Below are 24,206 nucleotides of genomic sequence, written 5' to 3' on the forward strand. Positions count from 1 at the left end.
AGTGTACATTGTAGAATAATAGTGAAGACATCAAAACTATGAAATAACACATATGAAATCATGTAGTAACCAAAAAAGTGTTATTTTATTTTAAAATATATTTCATATTTGAAATTCTTCAAAGCAGCCACCCTTTGCCTTGATGACAGCTTTTCAATTCACTAGGAACCAATGAATTTCTTTGTTGACTTCACCCTACCCCAATCAACCCTTACATCCAATCAATGCAGAAAAGATCCACTGAATGCTGTTGATTCCATTCAGACATTCAGAGAGCTAGAAAGCCAGTGAGTGTTAAAGCGGGGGAATTGAAGGCAGAGAGGGGACCGGTGGAGACTAGGTGAAATGTATGATGAATATCCAGGTCTGGCACAAAGCACAGCACACATGGCGGCCTCGATCAGTCATCAGCTCTGACGCGGGATGGACAGAGAAGCGAGGCATTACTAGTGCCCAGGCCTGGAACATGATTAAAATACTACATTTGACTCTGGGGGGGGGGGGGGGGGGGGGGGGGGGGGGGGGGGGTGAGCAGAGGGGAGAGTTCCCCCCATGTGGCAATGCACTGGAAGATGAAGGGCTTGACAATAGATAATTTAAGGCACTTCCAGCCACCTCGTTTTGCCCACCGAGTTATGTATTCTCCTGACATTTTTATTATAGGGCTCGAGTAAAGGAGACTATTAATGTAATGTATCAGACTCCCCGAGTTAGAGAGGAATGCGAATTCGGCTGTTAGGAAAAACGAGCTGGGGCTTATCAGCTGGGTGAAGGGAAGTGTGGCAGCGGGAACGGGCAATCTGTGATGATCTTTATTTAACTACAGTTAATTTAAGTATTTATCCTCTCTGATTGTTACTCACTTCACATGCAATTGACTTGTCCACTATTACCAGTGTTGGGGTGAGCTATTCTGAAAATGTTGTTTACGAAGATACCAATTACTTCACACTAAAAGAAGTTAAGCTACACTAAAGCTACTTTAAGAAACATATACTGGACAAAAATATAAATGTAACATGCAACAATTTCAAAGATTTTACAGAGTTACAGTTCATATAAGGAAATCAGTCATTTTAAATAAATTCTTTAGGCCCTAATCTATGGATTTCACATGACTGGGAATACAGATATGCATCTGTTGGTCACAGACTCCTTAAAAAAAGGTAGTGGCGTGGATCAGAAAACCAATCAGTATCTGATGTAACCACCATTTGCCTCATGCAGTGCAACACATCTCCTTTGCATAGAGTTCATCAGGCTGTTCATTTTGGCCTGTGGAATGTTGTCCCACTCCTCTTCAATGGCTGTGCAAAGTTGCTGGATATTGGTGGGAACTAGAACACGCTGTCGTACATGTCGATACAGAGCATCCCAAACATGCTCAATGGGTGACATGACAGGTGAGTATGCAGGCCATGGAAGAACTGGGACATTTTCAGCTTCCAGGAATTGTGTACAGATCTTTGCGACATGGGACTATGCATTATCATGCTGAAACATGAGGTGATGGCGGTGGATGAATGGCACGACAATGGGCCTCAGGATCTCGTCACGGTATCTCTGTGCATTCAAATTGCCATTGATAAAATGCAATTGTGTTCATTGTCCGTAGCTTATGCCTGCCCATACCATAACCCTACTGCCTTGGTTTCTCAAATGACTGCCTCGCCTGGTTCACCAACTACTTCTCAGATAGAGTTCAATGTGTCAAATCGGAGGGCCTGTTGTCTGGACCTATGGCAGTCTCTATGGGGGTGCCACAGGGTTCAATTATTGGGCTGACTCTTTTCTCCGTGTATATCAATGATGTCGCTCTTGCTCCTGGTGACTTTCAGTTCCACCTCTACGCAGACAACACCATTTTGTATATATTCTGGCCCTTCATTGGACACTGTGTTAACAAACATCCAAACGAGCTTCAATGGCATACAACACTCCTTCCGTAGCCTCCAACTGCTCTTAAACACTAGTAAAACTAAATGCATGCTCTTCAATTGAACGCTGCTGGCACCCGCCCACCCGAATAGAATCACTACTCTCGACGGGTCTGACCTAGAGTATGTGGACAACTACAAATACCTAGGTGACTGGTTAGACTGTAAACTCTCCTTCCAAACTCACATTAAGCATCTCCAATCCAAAGTTACATCTAGAATTGTCTTCCTATTTCGCAACAAAGCCTCCTTCACTCATGCTGCCAAACATGCCCTCGTAAAACTGATTGTCCTACCGATCCTTAAATTCAGCGATGTCATTTACAAAATAGCCTCCAACACTCTACTCAGCAAATTAGATGTAGTCTATCACAGTGCCATCCGTTTTGTCACCAAAGCCCCATATACTACCCACCACTGTGATCTGTACGCTCTTGTTGGCTGGTCCTCACTACATATTCGTCGCCAAACCCACAGGCTCCAGGCCATCTATAAATCACTGCCCGCCTTATCTTAGCTCATTGGTCACCATAGCAACACCCACCCGTAGTATGCGCTCCAGCAGGTATATCTCACTGGTCATCCCCAAAGCCAACACCTCCTTTGGCCGCCATTCCTTCCAGTTCTCTGCTGCCAATGACTGGAACGAACTGCAAAAATCTCTGAAGCTGGAGACTCTTATCTCACTCACTAACTTTAAGCATCAGTTGTCAGAGCACCTTACCGATCACTGCACCTGTACACAGCCCATCTGAAATTAGCCCACCCAACTACCTCCTTCCCATATTATTTATTTTGCTCATTTGCACCCCAGTATCTCTATTTGCACATCATCTCTTGCACATCCATCATTCCAGTGTTAATACTAATTGTAATTATTTTATTGCCTTACCTCCATAACTTGCTACATTTGCACACACTGTATATATATTTTCTGTTGTATTTTTGACTTTATGTTTTGTTTTACCCCATATGTAACTCTGTGTTGTTGTTTTTATCGCACTGCTAAGCTTTATCTTGGCCAGTTCGCAGTTGTAAATAAGAACTTGTTCTCAACTGGCTTACCTGGTTAAATAAAGGTGAAATAAAATAAAATAAATAAATGGGGTACTCTGTTCACAACGTTGACATCAGCAAACCGCTCGCCTACACGATGCCATACATGCTGTCTGCCATCTGCCCGGTACAGTTGAAACCAGGATTCATCCGTGAAGAGCACACTTCTCCAGCGTGCCAGTGGCCATTGAGGGGGAGCATTTGCCCACTAAAGTTGGTTACGACGCCGAACTGCAGTCAGGTCAAGACCTTGGTGAGGACAACGAGCACGCATATGAGCTTCCCTGAGAAGGTTTCTGACAGTTTGTGCAGACATTTTTTGGTTGTGCAATCCCACAGTTTAATCAGCTGTCAGGGTGGCTGATCTCAGACGATCCCGCAGGTAAAGGAGACGGATGTGGAGGTCTTGGGCTGACGTAGTCACACGTGGTCTGCGGTTGTGAGGCCGAATGGACGTCCTGCCAAATTCTCAAAAATGACGTTGGAGGCGGCTTATGGTAGAGGAATGAACATTCAATTCTCTGGCAACAGCTCTGGTGGACATTCCTGCAGTCAGCATGCCAATTGCATGCTCCCTCAAAGCTTGAGACATCTGTGGCATTGTGTTGTTTGACAAAACTGCACATTTTAGAGTGGCCTTTTATTGTCCCCAGCACAAGGTGCACCTGTGTAATAATCATGCTGTTTAATCAGCTTCTTGATATGCCACACCTGTCAGGTGTATGGATTATCTTGGCAAAGGAGAAATGCTCACTAACAGGGATGTAAACAAATTAGTGCACAAAATGTTTGTGCGTATGGAACATTTCTGGAATCTTTTATTTCAGCTCATGAAACATGGGACTTTACATTATATATTTGTTCAGTGTAGTTTACTTAATTATAGTTACTTTGAAAAAGTAGTTCACTACATCCAAACTACTTCGAGAAAAAATATCATATCTAAATTTGAAATGTCATAGATTACAAATTGCAAGAAAGATCACTCAGGAGTCAGATGTTAACATAGTGTGTAATTTAGTCTATTAAACATTTAAACTGTTTCAAGTGAAAATTAGGCTGGTCTGCTGAAAAATAAAGGAAATCTTGACTACTTTACCCATATTCTCTGTTCTTTTAGTAAAAAAGTAGTGTGTAGTTCCAGTAGTTAGCTACACCACTACATGGCAAAAAAGTAATTAAATACTGAAAACAATACCAACATTTGAATTTAGTTAAACTACCACCAAACTACAGCAAAATGTAATTAAATTACTAGTTGAATTACATGTAGTTCACGACTCCCCATCATTGACTATTACACATCATTTTGTATAAGAACTCTATTTACTCAGCGATTGCAATTTATAATGATGATAGCATAAAACATTTTAATAATGGTTATGCGAAGTGCCCATCAAGAAGTTATGTATCAGCACACCCACATTGTGTGGGTCTCCCTTCATCTCGATCAGACAAGATTGGGTGTGGAATTAGTTTTATAAGAGCGACAAAAACTGCTGAATCAATATAAGGGTCTTTTAAATAAAATTTCCAAAGCTCTTTCAAAATGATATTCAAGAAAATTCATAGATATGTTCATATTCACAGAATGTCATGAGCCTCGTTTATACCTGGTGCTAACATGCAATTTATCCTGATCCTGTCCACATTCTGATTGTGCCCACATTGTAGCCGTTGCATCTACACATGGTAGTAAAATCTATCTCTTATCCATCCACTGTGCCTCCCTGTATACAGATTATTTGACAGATATTCTTTGAAAACAATATGAATGTATTTATTTTTAGACAATTATTGATGCCATAAGTCAATGGTGCTACCTGTCAATGATTTTAGAGATCGGTATAATGATGATTTAAATGGTGTGACCATCCAGATCTGTTTACACTTGATTGATATCCAGATACAATGGGTCCCTGACTACCTCCGGAGGTGGTCAGGAAGATCTGATCACAATCAGATCACAATGCATATTTTAATTGCCTACACCTGTCTAAAAATGTGGGCACATCAGAATGTGAACAATATCAAGACAGAGGACAAATGTTACAACCAGGTATAAATGGGGCTATTGTGAGCAACTAGTATTACCGAAGAAATGTCTCTGAACTGTGTTGAACCTGGTTTTTCAACGGCATTAGTAGAGTGTGGGCTGAAACCATGTTTGAAACACATTTTCCACAGAAAGGAGATTTCTGCATTTTCAAAGGTATTTTTGAAGGTATAGACTTTATTGTCAGGTAAAATGTCAAGTGTGTATTCTCTACATAAATAACAACCACATGAATCAACAAACAGTACATGGCTATAATGGAAAATACAACGTCTCAGTAGGTGAAATCACAATGTACTTGGTCAAGGATAGCGAGATGACAATGGTGCTCTTTTCGTTTCTTAAAAAGGAGGCTGCGTATTCACTCAAAATAATGAACAGAGCCCTCAAAAACTGTATGAAAACTACCATATTAAGGAACTTAGTCAACTCTGCTGCTATATACAGAAAACAATAAGAAAGGTCACAGGTAATCAGTACAGTCCTATGGGTATCAAGGGGCAACACCAAACAAAATGTGATATCATTTTTGTATGAATTGAAATTGAATTGACCAAATAAAACAAAACATCAAAATATATAAAAACGTATCATCTTAATTGGGAACATAAAACGGACCTGTCCATAACCAACCAAAGGTCCAACATTAGATTTGAAAAATAATACATTAACATATTCCTCATTGTGTTTGTGTTAGAGTGCTATGGTGAAAATGCATAGAATGTGTCCTTCGAAGAAACAATGTGTCCTAAGCACAACGGGCCACGTACTTGCCAGGTTTCATAGGTACAACTGATTCATCCAACTATACTCTGCCTTGTAGCATTTTAAAATAAATGTGACTCACATTTGAAGCTTATAGACCAAGGTCTCTCTCTATATTCTCATTAGACCCACACAGCTCAAAGTGCATCTATTCTCTACAACTGCAAAAATCCACTTCCAACTAAACACCTCCCTCTTTCTTTCACTGTAATGATAAATATCAATTTGCTAAACATTGCCAAAATCGACTGACAATATCTAAGTACATTCTATCATATACTATGACTCCTTTTGTGCCAGGGATATTCTTCAAATTTGAATGTTTTTCTACATACACACACACTGACATTGTGAATCAAAGTGTGAAACTTTAATTCATTTATCCCACAAATATTAAGACGGATCAATCTATTAACATTGTCGTTGCGACAAGGATTGTTGGATGAAATCACATTCAAATCATTAGCTCTGTTGAAGACTCTGAGATCAAAGGTGACCAAGCAGCACTACATCATAATGGACAACTCAATCTCTCCGTCTCCACTTCAAACAAGACAGGGTCTCAGCAAGAGCTCATTTTAATTAGCCTAGAATGGGCTGCACGTCGGTCCGAGATGAAAAAAAAGACAAGAAACATGGATTTTTGGAGCATCTCTCACCCTGAAGGAGGGTCAAAGAGAAGAAGGTGTAATCTGCAGCCGCAACGGGAATAATTATGTTAATTCCTCTTTTGGAGTTTGTTTTCCTTCAAGGCACAGGGGAAAAAAAGGGAACGGGGGTAGACAAAACAGAGGAGGATAGTTTAGACATATTTTCTCCCTCTTTTTAGCAAAACGCCAGTTGACGTGATTATCGAAAAACTTCCATCCAATTGAATTAGCAAGACTTGCAATCAAAAAAATTATAATATGCTGCTAATTTGTCTAATTTTAACAGATATCCCCTAGAAGATCTTGTGGAACCACCAAGATTTCAACTCGGCTAGTAAACAACGGCAACAAATCACTCCCTATTTTTTAGAATGAATGTCCCAACGTCCAATACGATTTTAAACGGTCAATTTTGGTTTTGAGAATTGCATACGTTTTTCGTCACAACCAATAAATTATGTATCTGCAACCAAATTCAGTGCAACTGTACCTTAATAATAACACAGGACGAGTCTAAACACAGACCGGCCTATGACTCGCCAACCCACGTCACTACGTTGCCTTTGACGACATCGGTGATCTCGCAGTTGAGCTTGTTGAGACGACCGTCCAGGATGAAGATAGACTCCCTGGACGGGGTCATGAGGTACTGTCCGAAAAGTCCACTGCCGGTCATCACTCGGTTCCTACTGCTCCACGGCCAATCGGAAGTCTTGGTGGCCTCCTTCAGACTCTTGATCATCTTCACATTGCCTGTGCTCAGCTCGACGTATAGAGAGTCCGTTTGGCTTCCCGAACTTCCGAAGACGTTGTACTGGTGGACCTCGGTGAACGACGGCTGGAAGACCACATCAGACAGGTGAAGGTTGGTGTGGATGTCGAAGGGCTCGCCAATCTCCCCGCGCACCGTGATCTGCTGGATCCTCATCAAGCCATCATGGTCGTCCACCGTGACCAGGTAGTGTCCGTCCGGAGACATGTACGGGGTGCCGGTGACGTCCCCGTTGTGTCTAATCACGGAGTCTGTCACACTGTCCACGATGAGTTGGGGCTGGGTGGCACCCATGGAATCGGGCCTGCAGTTGACGAAGTAGTAGCCGCCCAGGTGGGTGTAAGCCAGAGACTTGGGGATGCAGTTGTACTTGAGCAGGCTGATGTTCTTCACTGACAACGTGGTCTCCAGGTCGATCTTGTGGAGCGCCGGTTCATTTCTGTGGAGGACAATTCCAAATCTAGATAGAGAAGGAGACATTTTGAATGTTACTATACTTGTTCACATGTTTTTATGGCACAAATAAAACCATTAAATGTACTGTAGATGGTCAACACAAAAAAAAGAGAATAAAACATTTATTTTATGCTTCTTTATTAATTAATTAATTAATTTTTGTTGCACATTACACCTACAGGCTTGAATTAATTTTCACTTGCTTCCTGACGTCACACTTCATAGTGGTGCGACATTAGAATTAAAGCCAACCTTCACCAAGGCTACAGTTACATTTACATTTGTGGACTGTCGAGAGAAGTACTAGGTCTGTTATCTTCACGACTATTGAATAGTTGCACATTTTCCCCGCTCACGCTGTAATTAAAATCTTAACAGTGACAAGGACCTCCATTTGCATCACCTCTCCTATTACTATACTGTGAATGGACTAAATAGTTTTGACAGAGGTGTGTGTGACTCTCTTAGCTGCAATATCTCAGTTCCTCAAAGAAAAGGCCTTAGGATTGGTTTGAGAAGAAGAGAGGGGTGGATACGGTCTACACATTTCACATTTCAGTGGCCTTTTTTTTATTGCCTCAGATGAGCAATCTCTGCAAGCTGAGTTGAAATCATCTGCCCTATGCTTCACAGTAATAGATTTCAATGGGCATATTAATGATTGAAAATACTATATTATACATAAAAAATCCAAAGAGGAGTGATAATGACACATTCGAATTCTGATATGCAAGACTGGAGGGAGAATGTGAGGGGCCGACATGGCAAAATTAAATCTGAATGCTGTCTGATCAATTCTGACATGCACTTAAATCTCGGTAAAATCTTTCTTCTTTTATGTGATTTTAAATGTCCCCCACTGTCTGTTCATGTGGACAGAAAATTACCGTTAGAGAGTGATGGAGCACCTTATCAGCACTGTGAAGTAAAGCATTGATCCAGAGATTGTATCGTCCATTTGGGGCAATAGGGCTGGGGACTTGGAAATCAATGGGACTGATAGTGAACGTGAACTAGGTGCTGTATTGGGTCATGAAATCGGAGGGCATGCATGGTCCATTGCCATGGCCTTTATCTTTTGATATATAAATACCCCTGGATTTTGTGTAATTGGGAGTTTCCAGAATGTTCGAACTTCCAACACAAAATCCCCAGGATTTCTTCCCAGGGAGATTTTGATCCTAACACAAGCACCTTCAAGTAAAGAAAAGCCACAGGGAGTGAAATTAAGTCAAAGCTAACACAGTTTGAGAAAATAACTATTATTTGATCTATGGGAGAATGAGAAAAAAATGAGAATTCAATTATGTTGTGGGTGGACTCCTGATAGGGAGAAAGGAGTACTATGTCAGTGCAAGCAACTGTAACTAGTGCTATGAGAATGTATCAATAGTATGGTATACATTTTATGACATCCCTACTCACCATGATCAATGTCCCTACTCTCTACAAATGTGTACATTAAGACAGATCAGTGAATTGAGCACATCTACAGTGACATAAAGCAGAGTGTTTGATATATGAAGGTCAATATGACAATTTTGCCTTCAGCCTTATTTTTGCTAAAAATGAGTAGTGCTGAAGTTTGTTAGAAAAAGTTATTGAGAAATATGGGCTTGTTTGTGTTCTCTATGAACAGTAAAACTAACATCTGGGCTGGCTTTGCTTGTAAACCCATATCATATTTCAACACATTGAGCAAAATATAAATTGCCAGTTGCCTTTTGTTGTTTTGTTTTCAGCATGCCTCCCATAATTGGTAAACTATACAGATTTTTACAAATACTGTGGAATTATGTGAAAAGTAACACTTGTGTGTTGAGTTATGAGCTGTATACTTTGTTTTAGTTTGTCTTGCATACTTTATAATAAGCCAGGAGTTTGCTTTTTGGTTCACTTGAACTCAATTCCTAAACAGAGGAAAATAAGGATGTTGTCTCTGTAATAGGCAAAACCATTTTTTTTTTATTGGTTTAATATTTATTTGTTAAACCCACCACTCAGCCCAAAAAACATGCCAACTATAATCTTTTTGCTATGTCCATTAGGCTTACTCTACAATTAATAGCAAATTGACAAAAAGCAAGGCAGAGCAAGATGTATACCATCTACGGAACAATATCAAATAAATTAGTTTGCTTACAAGCAGAAATGTGTGACGTTTAGTCAATTATTTTAATGAATGTGAGCTCCTAAAGTTGTTTGTTATGTCTTGCAGGGTGTATTCTGGGAATACCTGGAAGATAAGAAACATTTTAGAACTAGAAGTCCCCCACTGTACTCCTATGTTTGTAATGTAGTGTACAGTAAATCAACTTGCATACAATATGTCATGACACGTTCATAAACCATATATAACACATATGCAGCATATAAACATAGATTAAATGCTTCTGTCTACCACCACAAATGTATCATTGCAGTACTGTAACATAATGAAAACATCAACTTGCGGTGCTTGACATACGCATGTAAGAAATGATTATGCGCACACTGCTTATGAAAGTGGTATGTATGGGTTATGAATGTGTCATGAAGTCCTTATGTCATTTTGTCTAACCTTCCTCCAACATGGAAATAAAAATCACATTTTAAATAATCTTCTCTCACTTCATGCATTTTATTGACGTACTGATGTATTGTTACCTAACATAAATATTAAAGAGTGTCTTCAAGCTATGACATAAGCCAGCTTTCAGTACAGTGCATAGTGATGTGACTTGTTGAGCCACTGCGATAACCCTACTGCTAATACTACAAATTCTTGTTGAAGCTAGCAGTGTGGTGCTGGTTTACATCCTAGAAATCATTGGTCTAAACCTTAATAGTGTACTGATCGGATGATCTGCCAAATGCATTATGCTGCTTTGATATACTGTAAGATATTGATGAGATATAGACAAAATACTATGTTTATGTAAGAATGCCAGCAATTACTTACTGTAGAATGAAGAAAGGCTAAAGAATATATACTACCATGAACTATGTTCAAATCCACCGACAGACTCTTATTTTCCATTGTCCATTCACTGACAGAAATGTAAAAACATGACGTACAATACAGCCACCAACACGTTCATCACTGTCGACTCCCCACCAAGTGAGTCAGATACAACAGCACAAAAGATTGGACCGGAATTGAATTCCAAGACCACAATAATAGAGTTGGCAAAAACATTCAATAGAGACTCTATGCGCCCTAAGAGCACAATCAAGGGCTCTTGTAAGCCGCGTTTTCAGACGTTTCAAAGAGATAGGGTATTTAAAAAGGCCTTGTGCACAATGCCATATCCTTGGCTCCCCAAAGCCCCGCCCGGGTGGTTATTCCTGACAAATCTAAAAGCCTTCAAATTCTTTGTATATTGTGATGGTCAGTGCTCTGAGACTTCTGTTTTGTGCTACGAGGTGCACTGACTGCATATTGGTTTGGGGGAGTTGTTGGGGACACCCACAATGGATTGATCTTGGCTGAGGCTAAGGGAGTTATTAAACATGAAAAGCTATCAATAGGTGCACTTGATTGAGTTTGATCTATCCAGAGTGGGCATGGTTTGACCTTTCCATTGGCCTAAATGGTGGCTATCACTAATTTCGCAACAAAGCCTCCTTCACTCATGCTGCCAAACATGCCCTCGTACAACTGACTGTCCTACCGATCCTTGACTTCGGCGATGTCATTTACAAAATAGCCTCCAGGGAGGTTCAATCTACACCTAGGGCAAAATTCATGGTCACAGATTAAAGCCTATTTGTGGACTAAATGTAGATTCCATGTAGATTCTCAACTGAACATGCTTCTGAGTAGGCATAATCTGGCACCAGGAAACTAGTACCTAGTGTAAGATTACTTTTGGACACAAGGGACATTATTAGTTTTGAATCAGTTTTGAGTCTGGGTTTTTTATAAGCAGTGGTGTTATTTGTATCAAGTGTTGTTATTGTATCTATATCAGCCTTTCTTAAAGTATGGGTTGTGACCCAAAGTGGGTAGCGGACCTGTTCATGGTGGGTCGCGACGTGTCAGATAAATGTATAATTATTTCATGAATTACTGGAATTTATTTGGTCAAGTGCAACGGCACTCTCTGTTCAGTACGCTCTATGCTTTGCAGCGGTGTCTCCTAGGTTGCCAGGTCAAGCAGACATTTCTAACCAATGACCACTCAAAACCTGCCCAAAATGCCTGAAACTAGCCCAAATTGTTTTTCCACAGCAAGAGAGGAGTTGCCACATTGATACAACAAACCTTTTTTCCATAACGTTATCGAGCCAATTAAGAAGGAATATCCACATAACGACGTTAGAAGCAAAATTCGATTTTCATCAAAATAATGATTATTGCGAACTGACAAATTTGAATATGAAAAGATAATTCGCCCTTATTAAACTCGCCAGATCATTTTCCTGTCACACCCTGATCTTTCACCTGTCTTTGTGATTGTCTCCACCCCCCTCCAGGTGTCGCCCATCTTCCCCATTATCCCCAGTGTATTTATACCTGTGTTCTCTATTTGTCTGTTGCCAGTTCGTTTTGTTTCGTCAAACCTACCAGCGTTTTTCCCCTTGCGCCTGTCTTTCTCAAGTTCCTGTTTTCTAGTTTTCCCGGTTTTGACCATTCTGCTTGCCCTGACCCTGAGCCTGCCTGCCGTTCTGTACCTTGTCACACCACCCTGGATTATTGACCTCTGCCTGCCCTGATCCTGAGACTGCCTGCCATTCTGTACCTTTTGGACTCTGATCTGGATTACAGACCTCTGCCTGCCCTTGACCTGTTGTTTGCCTGCCCCCTGTTTTTGTAATAAACTTTTGTTACTACTACACTGTCTGCATCTGGCTCTTCTCCTGAAATGTGATAGTACGAACTGGCCATGACTGACCCAGCAGACTCGGACCAGCTCCGCAACGTCATCTCCTGCCAAGGAGCCACCATTGGAAGGCACGAGGAGTTGCTTCGTGGTCTCATGGAAGGGTTCCAGACCTTGGCCGAACGCCATGACCGAGTGTTTAACACATTGGTGGAGTAATTCCGCAGGTTGTCTGTTAGGCAGCCTACCACAACGGTAACCTCCCAGCTCCTCAGTAACTGGGCTGTTAGCAGCACGGCCTCCTGGCTACCCCACTTTCCCGAGAACCCCGCTTACCTCCCCCGGAACGCTTCGCTGGAGAGTCGCAAATCTGTCTGGCATTTCTCGCTCAGTGTTTGCTCATAATTGAGCTGCAGCCCTCCTCCTTACATTTACATTTTAGTCATTTAGCAGACGCTCTTATCCAGAGCGACTTACAGTTAGTGAATACATATATTTTTTATACTGGCCCCCCGTGGGAATCGAACCCACAACCCTGGCGTTGCAAACACCATGCTCTATCAACTGAGCTACATCCCTGCCGGCCATTCCCTCCCCTACCCTGGACGACGCTGGGCCAATTGTGCGCCGCCCATGAGTCTCCCGGTCGCGGCCGGCTGCGACAGAGCCTGGATTCGAACCAGGATCTCTAGTGGCACAGTTAGCACTGCGATGCAGTGACTTAGACCACTGCGCCACTCAGGACTCACCTGCGCCAATCAGGACTCACTTCCCCTTGGACCGCTCTAAGATAGCGTACTTCATCACGCTGATGTCCGGGAGGGCTCTCGCCTGGGCTACGGCAGTGTGGGTACACCAGTCGGCTGTATGCTTCAGTCTGGAGGAGTTCGTGCAACGGCAATACAGGCTTCACACGAAGCCACCTGTCCACTAAAAGACCAGGCTCACCGGTAGGAGCGAGTACTCTAGTGGGCCATACGGATAACTTTTCCTCTCCCCTTACTCGCACCCCCTTTCATGCCATCTTGCTGTGGGGGAACCAGTTGAAATCTCTCCGGGTACTCATCGACTCTGGGGCCGATGAGAGCTTTATGGACACTACCCTGGTGTCTGAGCTGGGCATCCCCACTCAGCCCCTCTCCATTCCCATGGGCGTTAGAGCGCTGGACGGGTGCTCTATAAGCCGGGTCACCCACAATACCACCCCCATCAACCTACGAGTATCAGGGAACTACAGCGAGACGATCCAATTCCTGCTAATTAAGTCTCCTCAGGTTCCCGTGGTATTGGGTTTCTCTTGGCTCCAGCGACACAACCTCTTTATTGACTGTTCTACTGGTGCCATCATGGGCTGGAGCCCGTTCTGCCACGCTCATTGCCTGAAGCCAGCGCAGCCTGCCCTGGGACGTCTTCCTGGGGTCTCGGAAGTTGCCTCGGACCTCTCCGCCATTCCCGCAAAGTACCAGGACCTCCGGGAGGTGTTCAGTAAGGCCCGGGCCACTTCGCTTCTGCCGCACCGACCCTACTACTGTGGAATTGACCTTCTCTCAGGCACCACTCCGCCCCGGGGACGACTGTAATCGCTGTCGGTCCGGAGACCTACTTTGAGGAATCCCTAGCTGCCGGATTCATCTGTCCTTATGCCTCCCCCGCCGGTGCAGGGTTGTTCTTTATTGAGAAGAAGTATAAAACCCTGCGCCTGTGCATCGACTACCGGGGCCTCAATGACATCAAGGTGAAGAACCACTACCCGCTATCACTAATTTCGCAACAAAGCCTCCTTCCCTCATGCTGCCAAAAATGCCCTCGTACAACTGACTATCCTACCGATCCTTGACTTCGGCGATGTCATTTACAAAACAGCCTCCAACACTCTACTCAGCAAATTGGATGTAGTCTATCATAGTGCCATCCGTTTTGTCACCAAAGCCCCATATACTACCCACCATTGTGACCTGTACGCTCTCGTTGGCTGGCCCTCAATACATATTCGTCGCCAAACCCACTGGCTCCAGGTCATCTATAAATCACTGCTAGGCAAATCACGCCTTATCTTAGCTCATTGGTAACCATAGCAACACCCACCCGTAGTATGCGCTCCAGCAGGTACAGTTGAAGTCTGAAGTTAGGTTGGAGTCATTAAAACTAGTTTTTCAACCACTCCACAAATTTCTTGTTAACAAACTATAGTTTTGGCAAGTCGGTTAGGACAGCTACTTTGTGCATGACACAAGTAATTTTTCCAACAATTGTTTACAGACAGATTATTTTACTTATAATTCACTGTATCACAATTCCAGTGGGTCAGAAGTTTACATACACTAAGTTGACTGTGCATTTAAACAGCTTTGAAAATTCCAGAAAATGATGTCATGGCTTTAGAAGCTTCTAATAGGCTAATTGACATAATTTGAGTCAATTGGAGGTGTACCTGTGGATGCATTTCAAGGCCTACCTTCAAACTCAGTGCCTCTTTGCTTGACATCATGGGAAAATCAACCATGACCTCAGAAAAAAATGGTAGACCTCCACAAGTCTGGTTCATCCTTGGGTACCACGTTCATCTGTACAAACAATAGTACGCAAGTATAAACATCATGGGACCACGCAGCCGTCATACTGCTCAGGAAGGAGACGCGATTTGTCTCCTAGAGATGAACGTACTTTGTTGCGAAAAGTGCAAATCAATCCCAGAACAACAGCAAAGGACCTTGTGAAGATATTGGAGGAAACAGGTACAAAAGTATCTATATCCACAGTAAAACGAGTCCTATATCGACATAACCTGAAAGGCCACTCAGCAAGGAAGAAGCCACTGCTCCTAAACCGCCATAAAAAAGCCAGACTACGGTTTGCAACTGCACATGGGGACAATGATCGTACTTTTTGGAGAAATGTCCTCTGGTCTGATGAAACTAAAATAGAACTGTTTGGCCATAATGACCATCGTTATTTTTGGAGGAAAAAGGTGGATGCTTGCAAGCCGAAAAACACCATCCCAACCGTGAAGCACGGGGTGGCAGCATCATGCTGTGGGGGTGCTTTGCTGCAGGAGGGACTGGTGGATTCACAAAATAGATGGCATCATGAGGAAGGAAAATTATATGGACATATTGAAGCAACATCTCAAGACATCAATCAGGAAGTTAAAGCTTGGTCGCAAATGGGTCTTCCAAATGGACAATGACCCCAAGCATACTTCCAAAGTTGTGCCAAAATGGCTTAAGGACAACAAAGTTAAGGTATTGGAGTGGCCATCACAAAGCCCTGACCTCAATCCTATAGAAAATGTGTGGGCAGAACTGAAAAAGCATGTGCGAGCAAGGAGGCCTACAAACCTGACTCAGTTACACCAGCTCTGTCAGGAGGAATGGGCCAAAATTCAGCCAACTTATTGTGGGAAGCTTGTTACCCAAAATGTTTTACCCAAGTTAAATAATTTAAAGGCAATGCTACCAAATACTAATTGAGTATATGTAAACTTCTGACTGAAATAAAAGCTGAAATAAATCATTCTCTCTACTATTATTCTGACATTTCACATTCTTAAAATAAAGTGGTGATCCTAACTGACCTAAGACAGGGAATTTTTACTAGGATTAAATGTCAGGAATAGTGAAAAACTGAGTTTAAATGTATTTGGCTAAGGTGTATGTAAACTTCCGACTTCAACTGTATATCTCACTGGTCATCCCCAAAGCCTCCTTTGGCCGCCATTCCTTCCAGTTCTCTGCTGCCAATGACTGGAACGAACTGCAAAAATCTCTGAAGCTGGAGACTCTTATCTCCCTCACTAACTTTAAGCATCAGTTGTCAGAGCAGCTTACCGATCACTGTACCTGTACACAGCCCATCTGTAATTAGCACACCCAACTATCCCCATATTGTTATTTATTTTGCTCATTTGCACCTCAGTATCTCTATTTGCACATCATCTTCTGCACATCTATCACTCCAGTCTTAATACTAAATTGTAATTATTTTGCACTATGGCCTATTTATTGCCTTACCTCCATAACTTACTACATTTGCACACACTGTATATAGATTTTCTATTGTGTTTTTGACTGTACATTTTGTTTATCCCATATGTAACTCTGTGTTGTTGTTGTTTTTATCGCACTGCTTTGCTTTATCTTGGCCAGGTCGCAGTTGTAAATGAGAAATTGTTCTCAACTGGCTTACCTGGTTAAATAAAGGTGAAATAAAAATTTTAAAAAATCTCCTCAGCCTTCAAGCCACTCCAGGGGGCCAACGTGTTCTCCAAGCTGGATCTACGGAATGCCTACCACCTGGTGCGGATACGGGAGGGGGACGAGTGGAAGACTGCCTTCAACATGGCCAGCGGTCACTTCGAGTATCTGGTCATGCCATTTGGCCTTACCAATGCTCCAGCTGTGTCACAGGCCCTGGTTAATGATGTTCTCCGCGACATGTTGAACCGGTTCGTCTTCGTCTACCTCGATGACATCCTCGTCTTCTCCTGCTCCGCCCAAGAACACGTGTTCCACGTCCGACAGGTCCTCCAACGCCTCCTGGAGAACCAGCTTTTTGTGAAAGCGGAGAAATGCGAATTCCATTCGCTCCACCATCCCCTTCCTGGGCTACCCCATCCCCTTCCCGATCCCGGGAAGTTGAGAGCAGTGGTGGATTTGCCCCAGCCTACGTCCAGAGTGCAACTTTTCCTGGGATTCGCCAACTTTTATCGCCACTTTATCCAGGGTTACAGCACCCTGGCTTCCCCCCTGTCTGCATTCACCTCTCCCAAGGTTCCGTTCACATGGTCCCCAGCTGCTGACCGGGCGTTCCGGGACCTCAAACACCGTTTCACCACTGCTCCCATCTTGGTTAGATAACCGGATGTTTGTTCCTGACCAAGGCTACAGTTACATTTACAATTGAGGAGAGTAGAATTAAATGTATGATTGTCAAGAGAAGTACTAGGTCTGTTATCCTCACCACTATTGAATAGTTGCACATTTTCCCCGCTCATGCTGTGATTAAAATCTTAACAGTGACTTCCATTTGCATCACCTCTCCTATTACTATACTCTGAATGGACAAAATAGATTTGACAGAGGGGTGTGTGACTCTCTTAGCTGCAATATCTCAGTTCCTCAAAGAAAAGGCCTTAGGATTGGTTTGAGAAGAAGAGAGGGGTGGATACGGTCTACACATTTCACATTTCAGTGGCCTTTTTCTTATCGCCTCAGATGAGCAATCTCTGCAAGCTGAGTTGAAATCGTCTGCCCTATGCTTCACACTAATAGATTTCAATGGGCATATTAATGATTGAAAATACTATATTATATTTTAAAAAATCAAAGAGGAGTGATAATGACACATTTTAATTCTGATATGCAAGACTGGAGGGAGAATGTGAGGGGCCGACATGGCAAAATTAAATCTGAATGCTGTCTGATCAATTCTGACATGCACTTCAATCTCGGTAACATCCGTCTTCTTTTATGTGATTTTAAATGTCTCCCACTGTCTGTTCATGTGGACAGAAAATTACTGTTAGAGAGTGATGGAGCACCTTATCAGCACTGTGAAGTAAAGCATTGATCCAGAGATTGTTTTGTCCATTTGGGGCGTTAGGGCTGGGGACTTGGACATCAATGGGACTGATAGTGAACGTGAACTAGGTGCTGTATTGGGTCATGAAATCGGAGGGCCTGCATGGTCCATTGCCATGGCCTTTATCTTTTGATATATAAATACCATTGGATTTTGTGTAATTGGGAGTTTCTAGAATGTTCGAACTTCCAACACAAAATCCCCAGGATTTCTTCCCAGGGAGATTTTGATCCCAACACAAGCTCCTCGGTCCTGGAGTGGGCCCACTCCTCCAGGCTTGCCTGCCACCCGGGCTCCTGTTGGACCCTGGCCTTTGTGCAACAACGCTTTTGGTGGCCTACCATGGTTCCTGATGTCTCCGCGTTCGTCGCCGCCTGCACGATCTGTGCACAGAATAAAACTCCTCTGCAAGCTCTGGCTGGTCTCCTCCAACCTCTGACTGTTCCTCACCGTCCCTGGTCTCACATATCCCTGGACTTTGTCACGGGTCTTCCCCCGTCTGATGGCAACACCGCCATTCTGACAGTTGTGGATCTGTTTTCCAAAGCCGCCCACTTCATTCCTCTCCCCAAGCTACCCTCCGCCAAAGAGATGGCCCAGCTCATGGTGCAGCACGTCTTCCGGATCCATGGACTCCCAGTGAACATGGTCTCCGACCGGGGTCCTCAGTTCTCGTCCCGGTTCTGGAAGGCGTTCTGCACACTCATTGGGTCGTCAGCCAACCTGTCCTCCGGTTTCCACCCTCAGTCAGAGCGAGCCAACCGAGACCTGGAGACGACTCTGCGCTGCCTGGTCTCCGCCAACCACACCACCCGGAGTCAGCAACTAGTGTGGGTCGAATACGCCCGCAACACCCTTCCCTGCTCTGCCAAGGGTCTTTCGCCCTTTGAGTGTTCCCTGGGTTATCAGCCCCCGCTCTTCCCGGAGCGAGAGGATGAGGTCGGCATACCCTCGGCCCAGATGTTTGTCTGCAGCTGTCATCGTACCTGGAGGAGAGCCCGGTCGGCTCTTCTCAAGACCACATCCAGGTCGACGACAAGCGGACCGCCACCGGACCCCGGCACCCCGGTATCATCTCGGGCAGAAGGTATGGCTGTCCTCCCGAGATCTGCCCCTCCGGGTGGAGTCCCGCAAATTTTCCCCCCGGTTTATTGGCCCTTTCCCCATCTCCAAGATCATTAGCCCCTCTGCTGTTCGTCCTCTGTTGCCCCGTACCCTCCGTATACATCCCACGTTTCATGTGTCTAGGATCAAACCCATGTCTCACAGCCCTTTGTCTCCTCTTTCTCAAATTCCTGTTTTCTAGTTTTCCCGGTTTTGACCTTTCTGCCTGCCCTGACCCTGAGCCTCCCTGCCGTTCTGTACCTTTTGGACTCTGATCTGGATTACTGACCTCTGCCTGCCTTTGACCTGTCGTTTGCCTGCCCCCTGTTTTTGTAATAAACTCGTGTTACTTCTACACTGTCTGCTTCTGGGTCTTCTCCTGAAACGTGATATTTCCATCAGTGGATGTCAGTTTAACTCGTTTGACTGCTATGATTAAGCAATAAGGCACGAGGGGATGTGGTATATGGCTAATATACCAAGGTTAAGGGCTGTTCTTAATCATGACACAATGTGGAGTGCCTGGCTGTTAGTTGTGGTATATACCATAAACCGCCGGGTGCCTTATTGCTTAAACTGGTTACCAACGTAATTACAACAGTAAAAAGTATTTTTTTGTCATACCCATTGTATACGGTCTGCTATACCATGGCTTTCAGCCAGTCAGCATTCAGGTTCGAACCCCGTTGATAATTGTAAATAAATCCCTTTTGCGCATGTGCATAACTATAGATAAATCCGACAGGAGAGTTTGAGTGATGAAAGTTAGACAGAGGATCTCAATATCTGAGCAAGAAACACTTGGACAAACTTAACAAAACGAACGTTAGGCTATTTTTTGGCAATTCTGCCATTATGTGCCAGATATGAAGACTGCAAACAGCTATAAATGGCCAATTTGCAAGATTGACTTGTAATTTCAATAGGCATAGGCTACAGACTCAAATCTGGGTTTATGATTGTAATTAAAGTTTGCCATGGTTTGCTTTGACAGATGCAGGGAGCATATAGCACCTGATAGGCCTACATCTTATTTCAGATAGTATACAGTAGCCTAGGCAAAATTTAGGCAATATGTAAACTGAACGATTTAGCAGCTTGCTTAGTTCAAATTAACAGACTCATTTATTCAACATGAATAGAGAGTCGATTTCCAGGTAAGAAGCGCTTGTGTTGCCCAATAGCCTGATGAAATAGGCAACTGAGAATGACGTCGTAATTTCAATCACTGAATTAAATATGAATAATATGTATATGAACTCAATATGCTTGTCAACAACAGCCAGTGTTTTTTTATTTATTTTTTACCTGTAGCCAAATCTGACTGACTGTTACTGTCAATCTAATGCGTTCCAACAACTGATCGGCAATTGCGATAGAGCTTTGATAACTTCCAATTTAATTAATTAAACATGGCCAATAATAATTCCATAATAAGACAAGGATACAACAACAATACACTGAAGTTATAGAATATTTATAAAATTTGTTTGCCAGCTCAAGGTAGGCTACACACTTCGCACATTTTGATTTGCAATGACTCGAGTGAAATAGTAATTTCAACATATTTATTGTATCAAATGGTAGCCTACAGTAGCCTACAATGGCATATACATTAATAGGCTACTACAGTGTGGTCCTCTGTAGCTCAGCTGGTAGAGCACGGTGCTTGTAACGCCAAGGTAGTGGGTTCGATCCCCGGGACCACCCATACACAAAAAAAATGTATGCACGCATGACTGTAAGTCGCTTTGGATAAAAGCGTCTGCTAAATGGCATATATATAAAAATTGATGGCCAACAGATGCAAATGTATCATTCACCACATTTAATGTCAGTTTCTTTGAGGACTTTTCCCCATAACAGAAACACACAAGGGAGTTATATAACGTCCATTTCAAATTTCCACACGCATAATGACAAGTTAAATAGCCTACCTACAGTGGGGGAAAAAAGTATTTAGTCAGCCACCAATTGTGCATGTTCTCCCACTTAAAAAGATGAGAGAGGCCTGTAATTTTCATCATAGGTACACGTCAACTATGACAGACAAAATGAGAAAAAAAGATCCAGAAATTCACATTGTAGGATTTTTTATGATTATTATTTGCAAATTATGGTGGAAAATAAGTATTTGGTCAATAACAAAAGTTTCTCAATACTTTGTTATATACCCTTTGTTGGCAATGACACAGGTCAAACGTTTTCTGTAAGTCTTCACAAGGTTGTCACACACTGTTGCTGGTATTTTGGCCCATTCCTCCAAGCAGATCTCCTCTAGAGCTGTGATGTTTTGGGGCTGTCGCTGGGCAACACAGACTTTCAACTCCCTCCAAAGATTTTCTATGTGGTTGAGATCTAGAGACTGGCTAGGCCACTCCAGGACCTTGAAATGCTTCTTACGAAGCCACTCCTTCGTTGCCCGGGCGGTGTGTTTGGGATCATTGTCATGCTGAAAGACCCAGCCACGTTTCATCTTCAATGCCCTTGCTGATGGAAGGAGGTTTTCACTCAAAATCTCACAATACATGGCCCCATTCATTCTTTCCTTTACACGGATCAGTCGTCCTGGTCCCTTTGCAGAAAAACAGCCCCAAAGCATGATGTTTCCACCCCCATGCTTCACAGTAGGTATGGTGTTCTTTGGATGCAACTCAGCATTCTTTGTCCTCCAAACACGACGAGTTGAGTTTTTACCAAAAAGTTCTATTTTGGTTTCATCTGACCATATGACATTCTCCCAATCCTCTTCTGGATCATCCAAATGCACTCTAGCAAACTTCAGACGGGCCTGGACATGTACTGGCTTAAGCAGGGGGACACGTCTGGCACTGCAGGATTTGAGTCCCTGGCGGCGTAGTGTGTTACTGATGGTAGGCTTTGATACTTTGGTCCCAGCTCTCTGCAGGTCATTCACTAGGTCCCCCCGTGTGGTTCTGGGATTTTTGCTCACCGTTCTTGTAATCATTTTGACCCCACGGGGTGAGATCTTGCGTGGAGCCCCAGATCGAGGGAGATTATCAGTGGTCTTGTATGTCTTCCATTTCCTAATAATTGCTCCCACAGTTGATTTCTTCAAACCAAGCTGCTTACCTATTGCAGATTCAGTCTTCCCAGCCTGGTGCAGGTCTACAATTTTGTTTCTGGTGTCCTTTGACAGCTCTTTGGTCTTGGCCATAGTGGAGTTTGGAGTGTGACTGTTTGAGGTTGTGGACAGGTGTCTTTTATACTGATAACAAGTTCAAACAGGTGCCATTAATACAGGTAACGAGTGGAGGACAGAGGAGCCTCTTAAAGAAGAAGTTACAGGTCTGTGAGAGACAGAAATCTTGCTTGTTTGTAAGTGACCAAATACTTATTTTCCACCATAATTTGCAAATAAAGTCATTAAAATCCTACAATGTGATTTTCTGGATTTTTTTTTCTAAATTTGTCTGTCATAGTTGACGTGTACCTATGATGAAAATTACAGGCCTCTCTCATCTTTTTAAGTGGGAGAACTTGCACAATTGGTGGCTGACTAAATAATTTTTTCCCCCACTGTACATCTGGTTAAAAGTTGTCATGACATGCTCGCGTGCTACTCTGTCTTCTCACTCACGTGACTCAGCCAATAGTGGACTAAACTGCATGCTGCAGTGCTTTCTCAACACAGACACCCCACGGCCCTCCCCACCACTCACTCACTCAGCAACAGCCTGCTCACTACCTGACAGTCAGTTGCAGCAGGTCACACTGAAATATATACTACCAGTCAGACATTTGGACACACCTACTCATTCAAGGGTTTTTCTTCATTTTTACTATTTTTTACATTGTAGAATAATAGTGAAGACATCAAAACTATGTAATAACACATATGGAATCATGTAGTAACCAAAAAAGTATTAAACAAATCAAAATATATGTTATATTTGAGATTCTTCAAATAGCCACCCTTTGCCTTGATGACAACTTTGCACACTCTTGGCATTCTCTCAACCAGCTTCATGAGGTAGACACCTGGAATGCATTTCAACTAACAGGTGTGCCTTAAAAGTTAATTTGTGGAATTTATTTCCTTCTTAATGTGTTTGATCCAATCAGTTGTGTTGTGACAAGGTAGGGGTGGTATACAGAAGATAGCCCTATTTGGTAAAATACCAAGTCCATATTATGGCAAGAACAGCTCAAATAAGCAAAGAGAAATTACAGTCCATCATTACTTTAAGACATGATGGTCAGTCAATACGGAAAATATCAAGAACTTTGAAAGTTTCTTCAAGTGCAGTTGCAAAAACCATCAAGCACTATGATGAAACTGGCTCTCATGACGACCGCCACAGGAAAGGAAGACCCAGAGTTACCTCTGCTGCAGAGGATAGGTTAATTAGAATTAACTGCACCTCAGATTATAGCCCAAATAAATGTTTCACAGAGTTCAAGTAACAGACATCCGAACATCAACTGTTCAGAGGAGACTGCGTGAATCAGGCCTTCGTGTTCGAATTGCTGCAAAGAAACCACTACTAAAGGACACCAATAATAAGAAGAGACTTGCTTGGGCTATGAAATATGAGCAATGGACATTAGACAGGTGGAAATCTGTCCTTTGGTCTGATGAGTCCAAATGTGAGCTTTTTGGTTCCAAAGGCCTTGTCTTTGTGAGACATTTACATTTACATTTAAGTCATTTAGCAGACACTCTTATCCAGAGCGACTTACAAATTGGTGCATTCAACTTAGGATAGCCAGTTGGACAACCACCCCCTTTTTTTTTAACGGGTAGAAGGATTACTGTTATACTATTCCAGGTATTCGCAGAGACGCAGAGTAGGTGAACGGATGATCTCCGCATGTGTGGTTCCCACCGTGAAGCATGGAGGAGGAGGTGTGATGGTGCTTTGCTGGTGACGCTGTCTGTGATTTATTTAGAATTCAAGGCACACTTAACCAGCATGGCTACCACAGCATTCTGCATCAATACGCCATCCCATCTGGTTTGCCCTTACTGGAACTGTCATTTGTTTTTCAACAGGACAATGA

The 24,206-nt window shown here is 43.0% G+C and overlaps 1 protein-coding gene across 1 annotated transcript in view; it reads right to left on the reverse strand.

The window, feature by feature from the left end:
• Window positions 1–5,213: 5,213 nt before the first annotated feature.
• The window catches only part of LOC311104630 (follistatin-related protein 5-like), a gene marked incomplete at its 5' end in the record, with an annotated part of 105,792 nt that continues 86,799 nt past the window's right edge, over window positions 5,214–24,206 (reverse strand). The window contains one exon of the mRNA XM_084146484.1: window positions 5,214–7,696. Within this exon, the coding sequence (XP_084002610.1) occupies window positions 6,994–7,696 (703 nt within the window). The 3' untranslated portion in view covers window positions 5,214–6,993. The remainder of the gene's footprint in view (window positions 7,697–24,206) is intronic.

Source organism: Coregonus lavaretus, assembly GCF_964263955.1.
Source record: "Coregonus lavaretus genome assembly, chromosome: 29".
NCBI classification, from domain to species: domain Eukaryota; kingdom Metazoa; phylum Chordata; class Actinopteri; order Salmoniformes; family Salmonidae; genus Coregonus; species Coregonus lavaretus.